Genomic DNA, 22,776 nt, shown 5'->3' on the forward strand with positions numbered 1-22,776 from the left:
TGGAAACCAGCTGCTTCTCCTGCCTCCCTGTTTTTGGGGAAGAGGAAGAAACCAAATGGGCCGAACCAAACTAAGATACAACAGATTTTTTGCAGGCAACCGTAGAGGGGGACAAAAAACGTAGAAAGAGCCCAGCAGTTCTTTCTTCTTCATATTTCTTATCGGCTCCATATATCTTGGTTCTCACCTCCATCCTAAAACCAGTAAAGAGGAAAGAAACAACATGCTCCTGCTATTATGAAACCAGAGAAGGGCTGAAGACCCTGGGACCCTCACGATGACTAGAACTGATGTTATTTATGTTAAGCAGAGGAGATGAAAACTTGGAAGTAGTGAGGGGGTGGATAGGACAAGACTTCTCTGGGGGTTGTTGGAAGAGTCAAATTACCAGGCAAGAGGACAGGCAGCTATGAAAGGCAGATGACCTACACTAGAGTCCAAAATAAGCTGGTAACTCAAAATTTTGCAACGTGGTATGTGATATCTCACAGACACATGCTCTGGAGAGCCAGGAGCGTTTTTTTTTAAAAAAAAAGGAGAGACAGGAGAAAGAAAAAGCACTCCTACAGTACCACATTATATTGATTTTCCATGGTATTTTTTAATTTCATCCTCATTTAGAGGAGTTGATTCAGGCATTCAGAATATATGGGCTACGCTGCTGACTTGTGAGAACTAACTAGCCTGTATGGAGAAGACAATGTGCCTGGGCGAGGAAGGGGGGGGTCAAAGCCATTCAGTGGGCTTTAAATTACTGCTTCACAATCTGGCTTCAGGAGACCTGCCTCATTTGGGAGTGCAATGGCAGGAAGGGAAAAACATGCTTTTTTCCACATGACTTTACCTCTGAACTTTATAAATGAGGCAAGCGCCAAGGAAACAAACACTGACTAAACAATTCTGCTCACTTTATACTGCAAGGAATCAAATAAAGTAAGGAATTAAAGCACAACCACACCAACGAAGCTTGCTACAAAGCACAAACAGTCCATAGCAGCTGTTTGAGGCTGTGGGCCCTTGCAGCCTGCTATCCATAGTAATTTTTGCACTCTTTCTTCTACCCTCTAAGATTATCTTTGTAGCCTGGACCAGGGAACGGGAGGGATGGGTGAAAAAATGGGGCAGTCAGCAAGGCAGTGATTTTCTCAAGAAAAATCATGAACACAGCTGGCAGGAGAAACTTCTTGCACAAGTTCAGGGCAAGAGGCTAACTTTGTTAGAACTGTTAGCTTTTCCCAGAAACACAGGTTTACTGTAGCAAGGTGTTTAAATTAAGGAACATGAACAAAAGGCAAAGTAAAAGCAGATAGGGATGGGTTTTGTTTCACATTCCAAGCAGATTGCTTCACAGCATTTGCTTCAGGAAGGTTTTAACATGCCTGGCACTTTGGCAGTGAAACCCTCAGTCCTACAGTGTTGGCTACGTCTCAGGGGGTGCATGTGCAATATTCAGAACCCACCAGAAGCACCAAGGAAAAAAGCCCATGTACATACTGAAAGGGAATGCCAGTCCATTCTTCTCTATGAGCTGCAAGGTATCTTCTCCACAGGCACTTGTCAGCTCCATAAAGGGTGGTGAACAGATCCTCTCATCTGCAAGACAAAAAGAAGACTCAAATGGAGATGAGGGGCTTAGCTTCTCAGCTGCATCATTACCAGCTCTCTCCACGCTAACTGCTTCTTGCTAGTCAGCTTTACTTTAACAGTTGATATTAAAGCACTGGAAAGACTATCAGCCAGGCCTGAATTTGGGTTCCCGGAAAGATTTCAGAAGATGAACAGCCAATTTTCAGATAATCTAAATGGAAATATAAAGCCCATATTTTCACAGTTAGGCAGCAAAACCAATCACCTGCTTAGGAATACGTAGCTGCACAAGACTTAGCCAAGTGAAGTGAAAAGCAATTGGGATCTTGGCTCTTAACGTTGTGGCTTCAAGCATAATTTTTCTAAAGCATTTAAAAAATCCCCGAATGGTCAGCAAGCGTGGCTGGAGTTGGCAGTCTCACAACGCCATCATTACTGTAGGGCCGCTCAGGTGGCAGATTCCAGTGTGGGTTTACTTCAGCAATACATCCATCCCACTGTCCACTGGGACCTCTGTGCAGCGTTCATTTGGTGTGGCAAGGCCAGTCAGAGCACTGCGGAGACACCGAGACACCCTGGCGAGACTGCTCAGTGGACTTTGGTTAAAGAGAAAACACAGGAAACCACAGTAAAATCTAACAGAGTAGATCTCCTCCAGTGTGTTTCTGCTGATGTTGTGCTTGGGGTTGTGGGAAGGCTGAAGTCAAACCCCAGCCCTCGTAGTGACTCAGTAGGTTGAATTGCTCTAGGATTCATGTCCTCTTCACTGTAGGAAAACTCTGATTCCTCCAGGAATGCAGCAGGAAAAGGGGAAAGCACTATAGGACTCAAAGTACTTGAGGATAAATCTCCACCGCTCAAGAGGGCTGGGTTGCAATTTCAGGTGCAAAGAGAAGCCTGGCTTCAGCCATGGCTCTGGGACAGGTCAGTGGGCCCAAAGACTTTCAGACAAAAGCTGCACGCACATTGACAAATTCAAAGCAAGAACATCACCCAAGTAAGAACAACTATCCAACTTAACTCCTCGGTGAGCACAGCCTTAAACGTACTGCCTCCAAGGAGTTTTAGCTATGGCCAGGTTAACTTCGGAGTCACAAACGAGTTATAACTCGAGTTAGCACCGTAGTACTGAGCTGCAATTCAGAACAGGTCTGCCAAAACTCACTTCTAAGACTTATTTCAGGAGAAACAGTGTGACACCTTCCTCCAAGAAGCAACCAGAGACCAGCACAAATGATGGGAGCAACTGTATCTCGCAAACTCAAGTCACAGGTTTATATCAACCAGCAACTTGTCTTGAAAATAAGTGAAACGTGACTGTTTCTACCATCCACATCTATCCCAGCGAGCAGAGAGAATCCAAACAGGTGGGGGCTATGCTGTGCAGATGGTGCAGAAACTGGAAAGTACACGTAAACTAAAACCCCAGCAAAACTAACCATATACTCCGAGAGAGCCATGCATCTAGAAACCAAACCACTTTATAAGCATTGTTTAGATTAACACTTTTCACTTCATTACAAGTATACGTTTATGCACGCTTCCTCACACAGAACAGAAAATTGAATCACTGAAAATAAGAGAGGCAAAACTTTACGTATTTTGGTATGCATATCTCAATACATGCTTCAGCGCTCCAAGGATATCTGAGAACTCCGGTCATTAGCAATACTGTTGCTACAAGAGGTTTTCTGCGAAAAGAAAAGGCTATTTTCATGCATCCTAAAAGGCGCAGAAAGATTGATGCTTTGAGGTCAACCTCTACAAAGCTAAACAAAACATCCCAGACTTCAAAGCTTTCAGTCTGCTGCTATGAAAACAGAAAGCAGCATCCAAAAGTGACAGGTACTGTAATATTTACAAGCCTTTGCCAGAGTGAAAGTTCTTTAGTTGGATGAATTTAAGGAATCAGATTTAGTTTACAGATACTTGGGAACAACTTTGGCTTGGCAGCCCTCCCACCCATATGCTTGAGGCTCACAAATAACTTTGCCTTCAGAGTGCAGATGCAGAGGGGCGCATGGTTCCATCTCACTTCCCTCCGTTTCTCTCCCATGGAAACAGGAATGGGAGACAGGGAGGATTCAGCATTCCTGCCGATTACATGACACTTGCATGGGGAGATGAAGGAAGGGGCAAACAGTAATTTCTTTGACTTTGTGCTTAGAAAAGACCACCTGGAACAACAAAAAGTGGCAGAGAGAAGACTCTTAGCATCTCAAAGTGCTCCTGCTGACTTTGCACAGAACTGGCATTTTCTCCACCAAGAAGGCAATTCTAGCCCACTGAAACCTCTAAACCAGACCATTAATTCACAGCCAGACCTGAGGACAAACAAACTTGCTCCGCACAAGATTTCAGTATGGCCTACAGTTAGAAAGCTGCTACTCTGAGTTTAATTGCACGCACTGCAATTCTGAAGGTAGTGGCAGGTTTAAAGGAAAGTCACCAGCTGCCAGCGATGATCCTCTCCTCCTTCCCAGGGTGGCAAACGCATGCTGAAGCATTCTCTCATCACCAAGCTCCTGCCATCACAGTGGCAGCAGTCTCAGCACATCTTCTCTGCACTCAGGTCCAGGACAGACCTAATTCAATGACTGAGGGCCAATCTCAATACTGTTTTACATCAGCATGGAATTACACCTTACAATCCATGAAGTGCAAACGAATACCCAGTGGTACATTGAACCCTCCCCTCTTCTCCTGTCAAGGTAAGCTGCTTTAGCAGGGTCCTACTGAGCTGCGGTCAGGCGCCGGACTCTCGGCCACTGTCATGGCTCCTTCGCAAACCAGTAGTGACCAGTCACCACAGGAAACCATTGCCCAAAAGGACAGCAGTAAATATACAAACAAACGAACATAACAGTCTAGAGGCGAGAATGGGCGACATGAGCCTGGCTCCACCGTTGACCCTTCATGTTGACGCTACAGCCTAACCCTCCAGTCTAAAACCAAGCAATATTCTCATTTGCATCAGAAAGCCCTAGTGTGGATGAAGCACTTCTATAAAAGCAGTCTGAGAACTATTAAAGTATGAGGCCACAGCCATGGCATGCCTCCCACGGAGCTGCATTAGCCGTGCACCGCTAGCAGAAGTGACTCTGTATGTCTGTCACAACACAGAGCTGATACAGCTCAGACCCCGTGCAAGGAGCCAACGCTGTCGCACTTCTACCATCGATACTCAGCTCTAAGCTGTATGTTGGGATGCCGCTGACTGGAAGAGACTTCTAAAACAGCAAGTTTGGAAAAGAGTCTGCCTCATCTTCTATCCTTGGCTAGCCCTTAGTTCCCAAGAGATTATTACAAACACAATTTCTATGCTTTCCATTTTGGATCCGCAACTAAAACTCAAGACACTTCCTCCCTCCTTTTGGGTACAACACATTGAATCACACAATAAACCCCATCTTCATCAGCATTTACTGAAGATATCAGCAGGAAAAATCTCTCCCTAAGTCAAAGGACCACTGTGATTCAAGAGCTGTATATTTTTATAGGGCACACTTAGAGAGCGGTATTTCTTTCTTTTTCTAAGTGCCTGGTACTCTCTCAGAGACCTGCCTTTGAAATACATCCAGGATTCCAGGTGGACCATGTCAGGTCCAGAACTGCCAACAGCAAGAAAGAAAGACTTCAGATCAGGAGAGGGTTCAGCTCTCATTTCAGACAAGTACCAAAAGTATCTGTAGCATTTTGTTATTAGAAACAACACATTATAATTAAATTTAAAATTCAAAATGCTGTCACTGTGTTCCTCCCCCGTCTTTGTCCTCATTTTTATCGTATGTCTTGGCACAAACTTTGTGGTGTCTGCTTTCTATATTTTCCTTAAATTATTCTCCCTTTTGTTCAAGATTATCTGATCTCATAGGGAGCTCCCTCTCTCCTCTTTTTTTAGTTTCTGCATTTTTTCTCACTGCCATCACCATTTCTTCTCTGCTAGTCTTTTTTTCAACTGTCATTTCTGTTCTGCTGCTGCTCCCTGCACTTTATCCCTCTGTCATCTTTCAATGGAGATCACCGCTGGGATCGTGTTCATTGCAAACACAGGGGGAGTGTTTGCAGTGGGACCTCTGAAGACAGGAGGGAAGCTGGCACTAACAGGTTGTGGGTGACAAGTAGCCATCACCTCCTTCCACCCAGTGTTGGGGCAGTCAGCTCCGGCATGTCCTGCTCTGGGGTGAGCTTTCTCAGAGCACCGCTCCATTCCCATGGAGCAACAACGTTATGATGAAGGTGGAAAACATGGCTAATGAAGACCAGTTTACAGGATGAGTAACACAGCTAACCAACAAGAGAGAGGTGAAAGAGTACTGAAACCAGGGTGTTGGTGCCAAGGAGGGGATTATTCCAGATAAAGTTCAACAATAGTGACAGAAGCAATGGGATGTGAAGATGGGGAAGATGCAGACTGGCTGGGGAAAAAAGTTTTCTGGCAGTGAGAACTGGTGGAAATCTTTATGCTCGGGACTTGCTTTAGTAAGAGATGCTGAGCAGTGCTCCTCTAGCCAGGGCCTGTACACCACTGGCGGCCTGCAGACAGACTGCCAGACAGTTACAGGATACCAAAACCCCCAAAAGAAAGAAGGCACAAGAAACCTAGCACTGAACACACACTCCCATTTAGCAGGTAGGCAAAATAGATAGAGGAAAAATAAGAGCAATATATGGCTGTGCCCCGTTGAACCAAATCGTGCATGATAGCAAATGGAAACCCCTGTGACAGGGCTGTACAAGACAGTCCCTGCATGGTTTCGATGAGGGTAGACAGTCCTTGTACTATAAAAGGTTGAGAAGTTCGGACACAGAAGACAGCTGTGGGTCACTAGGGAAAAAATAAACCATAGGAACAGAAGAACCATAAAATAGTTTCCTATTTAGATTTCTTTGGTCGTTATGATTTTGGAGAGGTAAAATAACAAATAGTAAATTGCAGATCCAATGCTCTGCATTCATAGATCAACAAAGTGCATTTCCTTATCTTCAGAAAAGAGAGTTCATGGTCATCTGTGAGGATAGCTCAAAACCTGTGACTAGGAAAAAAAGACCACGAGGAGGCCACTGCCTATTAAACTTCAGATTTACAATCTCAACGTGTCTCCCTACCTCATAATTCACCATCTTTCACTACCTAACCTAGGGATTAGGAAGTGGAGCGGACAGGCTGAAGAACAAGTATTTATTCCCAGCACCACCAACCTCTTGCCGTGAGACCATGACCCCATCATCAAACATGTCCTATCTCTGAGTTCTCATTTGCAAAGTGGGGAGAAGGCTTCGCCTCCCCTTGTCAAGGGAATCTTTATGGAGCTAGTTAAGGAGTTTCAGGAAGACGGCTTTTTGATGCTATTGGGGTTGTTACAACAGCTGAACAAACTACCTATTTGAAGTTCACTCTGAGCATTGGCAATCAAAATCCTAAGAGTGTTACCAGAAAAATATAAAACAACACGCGTCTATTCAAGAATATCCTATCTTCTGACCAGGCTCAGTATTGTCTTGTTAGCAGCATCTTCTGCTCTGTTTACACACAGAAGGTAACAGGAGCACCAAACGAGGGGCATGCTGAGGAGAAGGGAAAGGTAAAAGAAGTTGGTGCGGTGAATTTCTGAAACAGGTGGAGGGAGGATGCAGTTTGTCAAAGGAGCACAAGAGGAGGCCTGGAGTCTGCCAGGTGTGCAACAGACTTGGCCCAAAGCACATGAGTGTGTTACTCTCTAATTCCGCTTAGCAATTACAAATGGAGCACAGCTTGTGCCTGAGTTGCTCTCTGTGGCTGGAAAGGCTGCCAAGGATTATTTCTGAAGAAACAGGGTGCATGACCTCCATATCACACAATGCTCTATGCAGAGAAATGACAAAGCTGCTCCTGAAAAGCGCTAGTCTCTGCTATAAACACCCTTAAGATAAGGAGAAAACATCCGTGTCAAAATCAGGACTGGCTCAGGTCAGTCATCATCCAAAGCTCATGGAGCAAATGTTAAGCTTTAAGCGCTCTGAAAGATTTACAGCAGACCATATCAAACTCTAAACTTCCTACTTTGTTGAGAAAAGCCACTCTTTAATAGAATAGTTGGCTCTGAGATTTGAAAACGCTTAAGCCTCTTTAAAAATAAATATATTTTCAGTACACTGTGCTTCACTGTAGCTTCCACCAGCTTGCACTGCTGCACTCTGCTCCTGGGGGGATAGAGAGGATGCACAGTCAGGGCAACATTTTTTTCTCCTAACACAATAAGGGGAGGAAATCTGAACTTCCAGCTCACCCCTGCCTCCTAAGTTCATTTTCAACCAAAAAAACAACCAACCACATAGAGAAGCTGGCGGGTTCTTTTTTTAGCATGCAGATGATCCTTATCTTGAAGGTATCTCAATTTAAATCACTACATGACTGGGTTTTTTTGCCCTTCAGAATCCCTTCAATCACTGTAAACTTATCACAGCTTTGGACTGTCACTTCTTCTAAGGTCAAAAGTTGGTACGTCAAGGAGTCAGCCAAGCTAAGCCAACCCCTAACTTCACAGCAGCCCAGACTCTATCACCTGGAAGAACCCCTTCCTCTCTCCTTCCTCCAGTAGATAATTTTTCAGTTGAAGCTTCATAAACCCCCCAATTTTAGTCATAAACCCCACAACTTTACAGAGTGTTCAATCAGGTTTATTTTATCACTTCTGAGCTGTATTAAAAATACTCTCAAGTTGTTTTCCCTTCAGACATGTGTGTGCATGAGGAATATTGGCAGAACAGATTTAGTTCAAACGTATGTCGATCTGTACTCATCACTGAAAAATCAACCCATATTTGAACACCTGCGTGTTTGCATCTATCTAACTCTTAAGTCTGTGGGGGGGAAATTCCAGTTCTGACAATAAAGTAGCTGTATTTGGGGAGCATTTGGCAGCACTTTCCAAAGACACAAGAGGGCAGAGCAGACTCAGCTTTGAGGGCACGATTTTAACCTTACCCTAGCTTGATATACAAGGAATTGTGCACTGAATATCTGTTAAATGGAACATCTGCAGAGCAACAGTCTTCATTTCTAATATAGTAGTGATTTTGAAGCATCTGGGCAGCGAGCGAGGAAATCTCACACTTGAATATAAATAAGAAACTATTCAAAAAATTCCCAATAACTTGCCATTTCCATGCAATTTAGGAGTGCTAATTATGGGTTTTGAATATGATGAATTCAGCTTAGATTGAAAAGAAATGATACAAGATAAGAAGAAATAAAGGTGAAAGTCAAAGTAAACCCAACCTGATGGAGTTTTTTTCCCCAGCTGACCTCTTTTTCAGAGACAACCATTTCACAAAGCTATGTTCTGTACAGGATCCTCCCTCACCTTTTAGTTCTAGACTTTCATCTTATGCCCACTTTCCCCAATGAGCATGACGCTGCTGTCTGATTCCCGAGAAAGGAATTCACCCTCATCTCTTGGGTGCTCAGGCTGAAAGAGGCTGGTTTTGCAAACAAGCATTATTTAGCTTACTCATGGTGATGGAGCCTCACGGGTACCTGGCAGCAGAGGAGAACAGCTACAGACATGCCTCCAGTTAAAACAGACCTGTGGTGAAACACCTTCATTGACACAGTCCAATAAAGTGAGCTCACGGCAACGTAACAAGATAAGAGGTAAAAGATTATCTCATTCAAGGGACAGAGTAAAGGCTGGGAGATGTGTGTTCATCATCAAATAGCCTCATCTTTCAGTAGGTAAGAGCAGTTACCCACCACCCTGCAAATGCAAGGGACAGGAAGCTTTGTAGTTGAATTTAAAAAAACAAGCACAACTCCAATTACTAAAGCACATGACTGTAGGTGTTTGAAAAATGCAGGGTTTTGGCTATGTTTATACACTTACTGTACACAAAAACGAAAGCCTATTTCCTGCCGTTTGACAGGATTATCCAAGAGACTGGTCTATATGCAACTTCAGTTCATCCTCCTCCACTGCCATTCAGGTTTCTCAGTAGCATCACAAGCAAAGGCTCTTAAGGAGATGCTCTGGCACACCTGACCATAGGAAAAGGAAGCAAATGGATTAACTTGCCAGGAGAAGGAAATAAACCTTCTGGTGCTTCTTAGACTGTGTAAAGAAGAATGTTAGGCAAAACTCTCTGCTAAGTAAGGACAAAAGGTGGAGAAAGCCTGCTAGAACAGCTTTTGTTGAAACGGTAGCATTTATTCCTGAGATCACTGAAACTGTATCAAAACTTGGTGAATCATTTTACAGGCTGGAACGTTTCCAACATTACAGGAAGAATGAATGCAATTTTCCTTATCAAGGAAAAAAAATGAAAGGGATAGTTTGGCAAGCTCAAAGATGACTTTAGGTGCATTTTTATCCCAATAATGTTCCACTCGGAACCCTCGCATTGAAAGTATTGATATCTGTGAAACTCCAAAAGCACTTCCAGAAGAGAGACAATGAAAAGTCCGCTGTGAATGTCTGCTCTATATTAAAATACAAAGCTCAGGTTCATTGTGAATACCTTCAGTGTGATTTTAGCACTCTTACCAACATGGACTACCCTAGCACACAGAATGATAAATGAGCCTCAGAACCAAGAGCCAGTGTCCAAACATGACTCCTTCCTCTGAAATACAAAAGGTATCTAATGGTCCAAATGTAGCTTATTTCACGCTTCCTCTCCAAAATACTCTTCCTCTCCAAAATACTGAGATAAGAAACTATTTAGACTAGTACAAAAGAATTTCCAAGCTAAATTCGCATTTGCAAACTATGCACCTCCAGGACAGGAGCAGGTGGGATGCTGGTTTGCATCTCCCTGGCCTAGACAGTGCATGAGAACAACAGACAGCGGTGTGCACTTCCCTGTATAAACAGCCACCCGCCACCCATGACAGAGTTCATTTGCAGACATTAGAGTACCCAGAAGAGTGGAGTCCACTGAAGCTCTTTATAGCTCTAATCTAAGAGGGTTGATGGCCCTTAACCAGATCAGTTTAATGAGCTTTTGGAAGCTAAATCCTGGGAGAGACTACACAATACATGTCCCACGCTTTCAGCAAATATCACTTTCAATCTCTATATGCTGGGTCAGAGGCAAAGCAGCAGCCCACAGGGAGTGCGAAATAGCAACAAAACTCCCTCTAAGGTAGGAAGGCATCTCAGGGACACGCTGGAAGGGGCTCTGACACTATCAGCCAATGCAAGACACCTGCAGCAGCTGCGCCCCAGCTCGAGCCAGGGAGGAACAGGGCTTTTGGCTCCTTTTCCAGACCATGCCACCGATGACAGGGGAAATGTGAATAACTACCTGCCTTTCATTACTTTCCTAACTTACATGTATGTGAACACAAAGTGAAGTGCAAGAAGATCTATGACACACAGTAAGATCTTGGGATAACACTGAATAATAGGAGAGGCACATCACTGCCGCTGCACCGCTGAGCAGGGCTGACGGCAAGCCCCGCGGCCGAGCACCTCCAGTCAGCTATGTCGTGCGTCCACCTTTGTCAAACACTGGTTCTGGCCTTGAAGGATTCTGCTCTGTGCTTGTTTGTGATGCCTTAACTGGAGTACAGCGCACCAACCAAGGCTGCTGCTCACTACAGGGACTGGGGCGATTTGACGATTTTTCCGAAGTGGGGTGGATAGAGCCCACTCTGAAAACAAGGAAAAGAAATAACTTCTGAGACAAACAAGCTATGTGTTTTTTAAACACAAAAAAGAGCAAAGACCTATCCACGTGGGAAAGCTTTGTCAGTGTATGTTTTTCTGTTATAATTATGCTAGTATAACTATAGCAAAGTAATGCACACACACCACTTTGTTTACATTGGATTAGTTTCTTCCGTTAAAAAGTGTTCAGACAGCCCTGTACATTTTTTTTCCTGAACTGCGAAACACTCTGGGTAGATATTGCAGGGAACAGCATTGCCACACCGAATCTCAGATGATCAAAACACTGTGCAAGACTGTGAAAAGCTACTGGGAGGCAAGGACCAGCAGCGCTTACTGGCTACCCCAAAGTCATGTTATTTTAGGGAGCTGACACTATTTTCACCCTGCTGACGGGCTGCAAGGAGGAAATCCTGTGCGCCAGGATTCTGGCTGGCACCATGAAGAAAAGGTAGTGGCGGCTGAATTGGAAGGGGCATGTGTGCAAGCTTGGTATTTCTGTGGATCTGCTCAGACGCCAGCCCTCTAGCAGTATCCAGAGCAAAGTGGTTTCTATTTACTCTTGCACTGCAGGCTGGGTCTTTGGCCCCACCTTTGGTGCAATCAATGCCTGAGTCCCTGGTTTGATGCTGGACATGTCAAGCAGCTAGCAGCAGCCACAAGCCTCTTATTTCCTGAAAACCTCAACACTTCAAAGTAGCACGTCCAGCATTAGATCTCCTCTAATAACACTTGGGCAGGAGGAAGATGGCAATAAAAAGAGAGTGGGAGGAAGGACAACTCCACGAGAGCACAGTCCCTGATGGATGTGCCAGCACACATGGCAGTACCAGGAGCCAAGCGCCCTGTGACAGCAGCCGCCTTCTGAGTGTGACCGTGAGCTCCCCAAGCCCTGTGCCAACAGATAACCATGACAGAAGGGGAATTTGTCTCACCTAACTCCAGCCAACTTGTCTACGAGACATGTCTGTCTACCAGTGTAGTCATTGGAAATGGGCACATCTGGACAGTGATTTACTTCATACGTTCAATAGTTTAAGATTAATCAGTTCTGGACATACCTATCTCTGCCCACTGATTGCAGAAAAACGTAGACTCCTAGTACTGAATACACAGGCAACTTCTAGCTCGGAAGTGTCAGGTGCAATGAACTGCCCTTTGCTGCCAGACAATTACCTTCACAAGAGCTGTTGCTGCAAAGTAATCTTCCTGTTTTCCTGAAATGTGCATTCCTGTCTTGCAGGGAACAATGCTGACCTGTACAGTCTGAACACACAAAGAAATACAGATAATTTTCTGGCTTCAGTTACTACACTGACTCCTTGTTCATTAACTTGCAACCATCTCCTGTCAAAGAAGCACAACAGCAAGAGAGGGGGAGATGTCCACATGCAGAAACACCCTGAAGGAAAGCCCACGAAAGACAGAGAGCTTGCGGCTGATTTCCTCAGTTTATATCTACTAACACTAGCCAGGACAAACAGTCTCCGGAATCATATTCTCTACTTTGGCAAAGATTAGCTCCCAAATAAACTTATTAGTATAAATGTATTTGTTTAAAAGGGAGTGTAAATATTACTCGGGTCCACCTGACTGGAGGTTTGTCTCTTGTTTCATGTTGGGCTCCTCAGCACAGGCTTGCTGATGCTTATTAAATCTTTTGCTTGTAACAACATATTAGCCTTGGATTACACCTCCTGCTCTTCCTTAACTGATTAGTATGGACTCATGCAGTGAGGGGAATTCTTTTTCTGTGTATCTCTTTGTACTGCATTGGGCTGGAGGAGTTGCACTGGCCTCTGTAAGTAGTTCCCATCTGCTGACATAAGGACCAAATGTACTGAGGTATAATTTTTTTTTCCCCATCAATTTATCCATTTAGGACTTAACAGCTATTTCCATAATGCCTATTAGTCAAGACATAAGGTGTATGGGAGGTGCTTTTCCTAAAAATTAAAACATTCTAAAAATTGCTATGCTTTCTACATATAATGGCCACTTCTTCATTTATCTCTTCTTTATCCTCTCCCTTTTATGAATGCAGTAAAATATTCACTGTCTAGGCCCTCTCATCCTGGGGGCCCTTTAGTTAAAGCTCTGCCCCCAGGTCTTCTCAGACATTGCTGGTTGTCATTTTTGTCCACCCCAGGGTCCCACCTGCTCTTCTAACTGATGACTCAACCCTGTCACCATCCGTGACCTTCCCCTTCCCACCTACACTGCCATCTTGTCAAAAGCTTTCTCAAGGATAAACTCCTTCTGTGACATTTTTAAAACCAGATCCTTCCTCAAGCCCCCTTTGCCAAAACTCAGGCTTAAACAGTCACTTTTTTCCTTTAACTGGGTGACTAGATCCTTTTTACGTCTCTCCTCGTTAATCTGTCTAACAAATTCAAAGTTGTAAAGAAATGTCTTACATTTACTAGTCTTCTCAATGAAGTGTAGATGAAAACGCCAAGTAACACCTCAAGAGGAAGAAGCCTCAAATATCATGAAGGAATTGAAGAAAACTGAGCTACAGCATAGCGGCAGTCTGGATCATTAAGACGGCGGGCGTTGAGCGGGTGCAGGGAGATGAGTAGGAAGCCCTTCAAACTCCTGTCAACTGTCCACAATTCCCCAGACACGCTACACCTACGCCAAGAAATACAGGGGCCGCAGACTCCTAGAAGGCCAGACTATATCATATCCACCCCTTAGCGACCCAACACAAAGGGGGCTGGGAGCCCTATGAGTTTGTACTGAAAGGATGAGGGTTTGCCCTTTCACAACAGTGACAGGACGCGTGACAGTGACAGAGAGATGGAGCCTCTGGAAGATGCCTTGAGCCACACAGACACATCCATTTAGGAAACACCACCATAGTTTGCGGCTCAGAGTATCTGATCGGTGAAGAGGAAAGTTCCCAGTTTTCACCAGATTCTTTCCCAAAGGAAAAGGAACATCCCGTGTCTCCAGGAAATGCACTTCTTGCAGAAGTTAACGGCTGCAAAGACTTGGAGAACTTCATTTGCACCTGCAGGCTATCTTCCAACCCACTTTTTGGTGGGTGACAATGCTGCAAAGGTATGTTGAAATCCTATGCTCTACATATGATGTGTCCTACACAAAAGAATTTAATAGTTACTAAAAGGATAAGTAAAATCACAGGCTAAACTCTAATCTTAATTATGTTGTAATGAAAGAAGCATTAAAGACTACTCAGTCAGAAGAATGCTGGGTTCATATCATACCAGTTGTAGGATCTGTGTAGGTGGATTAGAAAGTTATGGAAAGAGCTGAATTCTTGGCTAATTTTCAGGGAGAGAAACATTGCTAAGCTCAACAAGCTAAACAGCTCTCAGCATGACCCATCACGGTTTGTATAAAACATCTTTGATTTAGTAGACATGCTATTTCCTTTTCGTCTGATCTATTTAATGACCTTTTTCCAGGCTTCAGGAATCTGGGTACTCATTTTCTTTTGGATGGACTGAAAATGCTGTATAACAAAGTCAGGGCAAAAGAAGACATTCAGAGACACAGCATTTCCAAAATGAGGAACATATCCGTAGGTCTGGGAAAGCTAAACACTTCAAGGGCAATTAGTAGATTTCTGAGACATGCGGTCATGTCTTTCAGTCAAAACTTTACTAATCTGCTTCCTAGTAGATGAAAAGAATTAGCTTCTATTTGCAACGATTGAAAAAAAACCACACAAACCAACACAGAATAAATACGAAGATTAAACTTTTCAACTAGCTAAAATGCAGATGAAAGAATGCTCACAGAAAATCCAGGCTTCTGTCACTGATGTCCATTTCATTTATACAAACTTTTTTCAAATACTCAAAGTTTCACATGCATCAAAGATTCTTCCAGCATCCCTGGGCTATCCAACTGGGCTTTCATTTTACCGCCAGGGAAGCTGAAGCAGCCCCTCAGTGAACTGACCAGAGCAACGACAGGTTTCAGCACAGGCTCCGGCTCAGGATGGATCAGCAGTTCTCCCAAGCTCTCATACAGCACTCCTCATTTGGAGACCTTTCCCTTTGTAAAATGGCAGCGCTTGTCACCGCTCCATTTGACAAACAGTGAAAATAAGAGAGAAAACCCTAGAAGGACTCCCCAAGAGAGAGCGTGCAGACAGGGGTGGAAAACCTCATCTTTTGTGCCTGACTCTGTCTGAACCAAGAACTTAACAGTTCCTGGGTCTCTCCCGAGTCACTAGCCACTTGCAATGCAACAGCTGAATGATGTTTGTTAAGGCATTTCCATATAGAGAAAGGAAACAAATATTGTAGTAAAAAACTGCAGTGGAAAAGTTTATAAAACTATGACCAGCACATAGAGTACGAGCATTTTAGTTTATTCCAAGAATGTAGAACGTGATCCTAAATAATGTTAGGATTTTCAAAGATACATAACACAGACACATGGATCAAGCTTTATATGAGATTTCCTCATGTGTCTGGAAGCTCAAATCCTTGTCCATTTGTTTGGTTTTAACTTTATGTTATTGCATTGCTGTGATTACCAGAGATTGCTTTTTTGGCCTTTGTGCCCACGGATGATTTCATGTAATTGTAACCATGCCACCAGCACCACAGAGGTATCCAAATGTGCTCAGTCCTGTGGAGCCTCTCAAACACAAGGATCTGCACATCAGCACCCGAAGCACTTTAGAAACAAGCAGGACACGTGCTGTACAAACACAGCAGTTCTCTGGGGTGGAGAGGCTGCTCTTCCCAACTTGAACTCATATTTGCAGAAGATGAGATTATGCAAACACAGGACTTCTGAGACCATGGATTTGCCCTGACAGGAACATTTTAGCTTTCCTTCCTCTTCCCTGGGGCCAGCGCTGGCGCCATTCATTAGCAGAAACCCGAGTGCCATGTGTTAAGCATCAAAGCAAGAGTACACACAGCTTTTCTGGGTAATTTCTTCATGTTATTGGAGAGAAGAGCAACAGAAGATGTTAGGCCACTGTGGACAGGGTACGGTAAAATTCAGCACTGTGCGAAAAAGCAGGAGTGATAGACCTTCTGTCTCATGGGGAAAACCTTCCAAATTTGACCTCAGCAGCTTCTCTCCGAGATGCAACGTGGAGGAGGATGCTGCTTCTCTGTGCTGCTGAATTCAGCTCAGTAAGGAGGGAAAACACTCAGAAAGGAAAGCTGTGTATGCCAGACAAGGACACGTTAGCACCCTACCGGGACACCAACCCAGGCAGTACCAGCATTTGTTTTGTTCCAGTAAGTCTGACTATTAGTCACATTTATGCACCGACAGCAGCAGCCAAATGCCGTAGTTAAACATATGAGACTTGTACTGGCAATTCCAGAAACTCATTCATCCCGTGCCAAAATACAATGTGCTGCAAGTTACAGAGGGGGATTCTCACTCCAAGAGTAGGGGTGATACTTTGTTTCCAAAAACGTACCAGCAGTCAGAGGTGACATGGGACCTGAAACCAGGCAGGAATGTACCACGGCTCACTCTGACAACGTGCTTGTCCTCTGGAAACCCTTAGTTTTAGCAGAACAAGAGGAGGAAATGCCCTGAGCACTCCTCACAACGTCTCCACAGGAAGAGGAATTGATTGTACTGTTGAACTGAGAAAGTGGAAAAAAAATAAAATAATCCGTGTTCAGAACTAAAAAGTAACAGCAGGTGCCAATATTTTCCAGTCTTCAGGCATGTAACATCAACATTTCAAGCTTCTCCATCAAGCGTTTAATAATAGTCTCTTTAGGTTCCTTAGGAATTGTCTGCACAGCATATAGCAGAGTACAAAGGCAGGAAACCGTTGGGAGATTTGGTGCTCTACTAAAAGGGGAAGCAGAGAACATGCCAAGTTTCTTGTGAAGAAAAAAAAAAAAAAAAAAAAAAAAAAAGACGTTCACACATTGGGTAATGCTGCAAAGGACACGGCTGCGATCCTGATGGTGGTTAGGCTATCACAGCTTTTCAAAGTGCCAGGGAACCACAGCCAAGACGACAGGGTATCCGCAAAGAGCATGCGGCAGTAAAGCCTACCTCGCTCATGCAAAAACCTGTCACTGCTGCTACTCGATTTTGCAAACCACTTTCATACCAATACACAGAGGAGGGAGGCAGCCTGCGCACTTTGTTCATCTGAGAGCAACAGTTCAGGCTTCCAGGTAGGAACAGGCAGTTCGGAATAGAGAGGAGATGACGTTTAACAGGACTCATACCCTGCTGCTCCTTCTAAATGAGAGACTGAGGACACGAACTCACTTCAGAGCACTTAATACAGTTGTTAGTGGACTTTTGGTGCTGCACCAACTAAATGCACCCTGTAGAACTAAACTCTTTGATTTCCTTCTGTTAGCCCTGTTTGGGGCACAAGGACACAGTGTAAACTCCAGCAGACTCACAGAAGGTAAGTATTAGCTCCAAGACCAACCAATGAGGAAACCACAAAACTAGAAAGGCCTCTTCCTTCCCAACAAGCCTTCACCGTTCACCTGCATCTTCGTGGTGTGAGGCTGGGGAAGAAGGCAAGCACCTACCCACAGTTCAGCGGAGGACAGGACACTTGTGACATTCACACATACTTCAACCATAAGCTATCCGGACAGTACTGCAATCAGCGTGCAGATGTGCCACTGGAACAACCAGTGGGAACCCAATGCAACCACCGTGCTGGAGGAGCTGGATCCTCCTGTGGTGCCAGGACTGAATCCCACTGCAGAGGAAAGCAGAGGTAGGCTGCTTCCCAGATGGATGCAACCTCATGGCCACAGAAGGCAAACAAAGTGAGATCCTGAGCAGGATGGCACTGCCATGGCTCCTGCTGGCTAAAGCAAAGCAGAAGATGTGCCTAAGCCAGGCCATGCTCTGGGCACGCAGATGATATCTCAGCATCTTCTGAAACTGTGGGTCTTCTACACTGTGTGCTTTATTCAGTTCATATTATTTCCCCGTAAGGCTGAGGTAGATACTTATTTGAATTTGCTTTTAAATCTGCAGGATGACCCCTGCTCTGTATACCATGAAACAGTAATTATGTTCATTTTGGCAACGGTTATTAGTCTGTTATCGAAATGAATACCCTGTCTTCAATGCCTGTTTCTTAAGTCTGCCCGAGTAAGAGAATATTCTATAAATATATCCCTGTCAGCTAGCCAATACACTCACGTTATTTTCGTTAATTTGGTGTACTTTTATAGCTCTTCCCCTATAAATACTTTGCAAGTCTATCTCAGACAAGAAGAAATTCATCTTCTGTATGAAAGGCAAATAGTAGGATAGATGTTCATGTAGTACAGTGAAAAATGAAGCATTGCAAACACATCGTTGCCAACTGGGCAATTATCGTTTCTTCACTTGGCAAGAGTTGGAGAATTAGGCATGAATGAAGTTACCACCCTTTCCTCTCCCCTTTCTCTTTACCCTTCTAAGCAGGAAATCACAGAGAAGTCTCAGCACCCACGTTTAGTAACGTATCCTTCTAAGAACCAACTTAAGATTTTTAAAGGATTTTCATTTATTACAGCTCACGATCGCTTCTACACGGCCCTGTACTCATTTTATTTCAGCTTCCCTCAAAATATACCCACGGATTTTAATTTAATTTTATTTTTAACCTTTGCACCCCATTTCAAAAGCACTTATGTTCCGCAGCATGAGTCTAATCATTATGTTCTACCTTACATAAAGCTGCCAAAATCCAGGGTTAAACTGCAGTCAGCCAAATTTCAGACCGCTTCTTCAGGAGAACACAGCCCAGGAGTGGTTCAAAAGCTGCTCCTCAGCACGAGGTGAGGTCCTCACAGGCAGCATCCCACCTCAGTCAGCAAGTACAACCTGCAGGCACTGGCACCAACAGCTTTAAAATAACTTCATGTGCATTTCACTCCAGATACTCATCAGAGAAGACCAGAAAGATGCCATCTGCCTTTTTATTTCAATACCCATCTGACTACAGTACAACCAATAGGAGGGACAAGAGGGGATGGGACTTAAACACACCATGTGAACCAGCTTATGGGTTTCTAGTTTTCCTTATGCCCTTAGGCTTACCCTAGTCCACAAGAAGAGAGTGGTCTCTCTAAGAGATCAAAAAGATTCATCTAACCGGGATCAGGAAGGTGTTTTTGCTCCCCAGGATGAAGCTCACCCTTTGGACTCCAAGTTTGCAGAACCCTGTGATGTTTCCAAAGGATGCAAACTCGGATGCAAACTCAGATGCAAATTTATAGTGATGGGGTACGTGTTCACGCTCTCCTGTGGAAACTGTTCCCTAGTGTTCACTTTGCTTTCTGTATTTTATTTTTCCTTTAGCTTCCCCACTTCCTCTTCTCTTTGGTCTTTGCCAGGGAGATCTTCAGTATCGCTTGCTCATTTGTTTTGCTTTTGGATTTTTTTCCCAGCATCACAACAACACATGATCGTAATAGGACAAATCAGCAGAGAAAAAGGCTAGTGGCAAATGTCTAGGGAAAAGTATAAAACCGCAGAAACCTTACAATGACATTGTCCACGTCATAGAATCATAGAATCGCTGAGGTTGGAAGGGACCTTTAAGATCATCGAGTCCAACCTTTAACCTACCCTGACAAAAGCCACTTCTAAACCATGTCCCTAAGTGCCCCATCTACCCTTTTTTTAAACACCTCCAGGGATGGTGAATCCACCACCTCCCTGGGCAGCCTGTTCCAATGTTTAATAACCCTTTCACTGAAAAAATGTTTCCTAATATCCAATCTAAACCTCCCCTGACGTAACTTGAACCCATTTCCTCTCGTCTTATCACTTGTCACCAGGGAGAAGAGGTCAGCCCCCATTTCTCTACAACCTCCTTTCAGGTAGTTGTAGAGGGTGATAAGGTCTCCCCTCAGCCTCCTCTTCTCCAAGCTAAACAACCCCAGCTCCCTCAGTCGTTCTTCATAAGGTTTGTCCTCCAGACCCCTCACCAGATTTGTAGCCCTTCTCTGGACACGCTCCAACACCTCAATGTCCCTCTTGTAGCGAGGGGCCCAAAACTGAACGCAGTACTCGAGGTGGGGCCTCACCAGTGCCGAGTACAGGGGGATGATCACTTCCCTAGTTCGGCTCACCACACTATTCCTGATACAGGCTAGGATGCTGTTGGCCTTCTTGGCCACCTGGGCACACTGCTGGCTCATATTCAGCCGGCTGTCCACCAACACCCCCAGGTCCTTTTCTGCTGGGCAGCTTTCCAGCCACTCTGCCCCAATCCTGTAGTGCTGCATGGGGTTGTTGTGACCCAAGTGCAGGACCCGGCACTTGGCCTTGTTGAACCTCATACCATTGGTCTCAGCCCATCAGTCCAGCCTGTCCAGATCCCTCTGCAGAGCCAACCTACCCTCAAGCAGATCAACACGCCCACCCAGTTTAGTGTCATCTGCGAACTTACTGAGGGTGCATTCAATCCCTTCATCCAGATCATTGACAAAGATATTAAAGAGAACCGGCCCCAGCACTGAGCCCTGGGGGACACCACTTGTGACCGGACACCAACTGGATTTAACTCTATTTACCACCACTCTCTGGGTACGGCCATCCAGCCAGTTTTTTACCCAGCGAAGAGTACACCTGTCCAGGTCATGAGCAGCCGGTTTCTCCAGGAGAATGCTGTGGGAAACAGTGTCAAAAGCTTTGCAAAAATCCAAGTAGATAACATCCACAGCTTTTCCCTCATCCACTAAGTGGGTCACCTTATCATAGAAGGATATTAGGTTTGAAAGGCATGACCTGCCCTTCACAAACCCATGCTGACTGGGCCTGATCACCCTGTTCTCCTGCATGTGCCGTGTAATGGCACTGAGGAGGATCTGTTCCATGACCTTCCCAGGCACCGAGGTCAGACTGACTGGCCTGTAGTTCCCTGGATCCTCCTTCCGGCCCTTCTTGTGGATGGGTGTCACATTTGCTAACCTCCAGTCAGCTGGGACCTCCCTGGTTGTCCAGGACTGCTCATAAATGATGCAAAGTGGCCTGGCGAGCACTTACGCCAGCTCTTTCAATACCCTTGGGTGGATCCCATCCGGCCCCATAGATTTGTGCACCTCCAGGTGCTGAAGCAGGTCCCTCACCGTTTCCCTTTGGATTACAGGGGCTTCATTCTGCTCCCCATCCCTGTCTTCTAGTTCAGGGGTCTGGGTACTCAGGGAACAACTGGTCCTACTGCTGAAGACTGAGGCAAAGACTTCATTAAGTACCTCAGCCTTTTCCTCATCCTTGGTCACTATGTTGCCGGCCCCATCTACTAGAGGACAGAGATAATCCTTAGTCCTCTTCTTATTGCTAATATATTTATAGAAACTTTTTTTGTTGTCCTTGACAACAGAAGCCAGGTTTAGTTCTAGCTGGGCTTTGGCCCTCCTGATTTTTTCCCTACATAGCTTCACTACCTCTTTGTAGTCCTCTTGAGTGGCCTGCCCTTCCTTCCAGAGGCCATAGATCCTCTTTTTTTTCCCTTAAGTTGCAACACTAGCTCCCTGTTTAGCCAGGCCTGTCTTTTTCCCCGACGGCTTGTCTTCTGGCACATGGGGACAGCCTGCTCCTGCGCCTTTAAGACTTCCTTCTTGAAAATCATCCAGGCTTCCTGGGCTCCTTTGCCCTGGAGGACTGCCTCCCAGGGGACTTTGTCAACTAGGCTCCTGAAAAGGCCAAAGTCCGCCCTCCGGAAGTCCAAGGTAGCAGTTCTGCTGACCCCTCTCCTTGCTTCTCACAGAATCGAAAACTCTATCATTTCATGGTCACTGTTCCCGAGACAGCCTCCAACCATCACATCCCCCACAAGACCTTCCCTGTTTACAAACAACAGATCCAGCAGGGCACCTTCCCTAGTTGGCTCTCACTAGCTGTGTCAGGAAGTTATCCCCAGTACATACCCCCTTGCAGCAGCCACATAGGGACTTCTTCAGGAAAATAAAGTGTTTATCCATTCTCAATAGGTTTTTCTGCCATCAATCTAATTGCTTTTTCGAACCCACACAAATTGGCATTCACAGCATCCTGTGGCACTGAGTTTAGGATAGTGAAAATGTTTTGGTTTTTTTTTTTTTTTTTTTTTTTTTTTTTTTTTTAAGCTTACCACCTACTACTTTCATATTTACCAGAAGAAACAACACATTGCTGTTCCCATTCATCATCAGCATGCTGCTCCTGATTCACACAGGCCTCCATTGTGCTCCCCTCTCAGCCGCTTCAAGGAGTTTTGAGTTCTGCATTTCAGTTCGATCAAATCCCTTGCCAGTGAAGCTACTGTACTGGGGATGGAAAAGAAAGGGTCTGGCCACTGTAGTGAACCATTTCCGTAACACAGTGCAAGTTTCTGTCAGAAAATCTTTGATTTTGCCTGCAAAGACTTACGCTGAGTCTTCAGTAGAGACTCTTAACAGCGCAGGCAACCAGTATTGCACGAGACTTGGACGGGGAAACAAACAAACAAACAAAAAAATCACACTTCTCTAAGCTTGCTTTGGGACTTGAGGCTACTTAGGTTGTGTTTCAATGTACCAGGTTATTATGTAGCCCTTGTAAAGCTTGAACAGCCACTTTC

At 44.7% G+C, this 22,776-nt stretch overlaps 1 protein-coding gene across 5 annotated transcripts in view; it reads right to left on the minus strand.

The window, feature by feature from the left end:
- ITPK1 (inositol-tetrakisphosphate 1-kinase) overlaps window positions 1–22,776 on the minus strand; it is a 174,918-nt gene that overhangs the window by 20,325 nt on the left and 131,817 nt on the right. For 4 of the 5 annotated variants that reach the window (XM_054199348.1, XM_054199347.1, XM_054199346.1 and 1 more), the window contains one exon: window positions 1,495–1,593. In XM_054199348.1, the coding sequence (XP_054055323.1) occupies window positions 1,495–1,593 (99 nt within the window). Of the gene's footprint in view, window positions 1–1,494; window positions 1,594–22,330; window positions 22,438–22,776 lie in introns of those variants that run through there. The other variant, XM_054199350.1, reaches the window with a different exon arrangement.

This window comes from Rissa tridactyla, chromosome 4, assembly GCF_028500815.1.
Source record: "Rissa tridactyla isolate bRisTri1 chromosome 4, bRisTri1.patW.cur.20221130, whole genome shotgun sequence".
Lineage (NCBI taxonomy): Eukaryota > Metazoa > Chordata > Aves > Charadriiformes > Laridae > Rissa > Rissa tridactyla.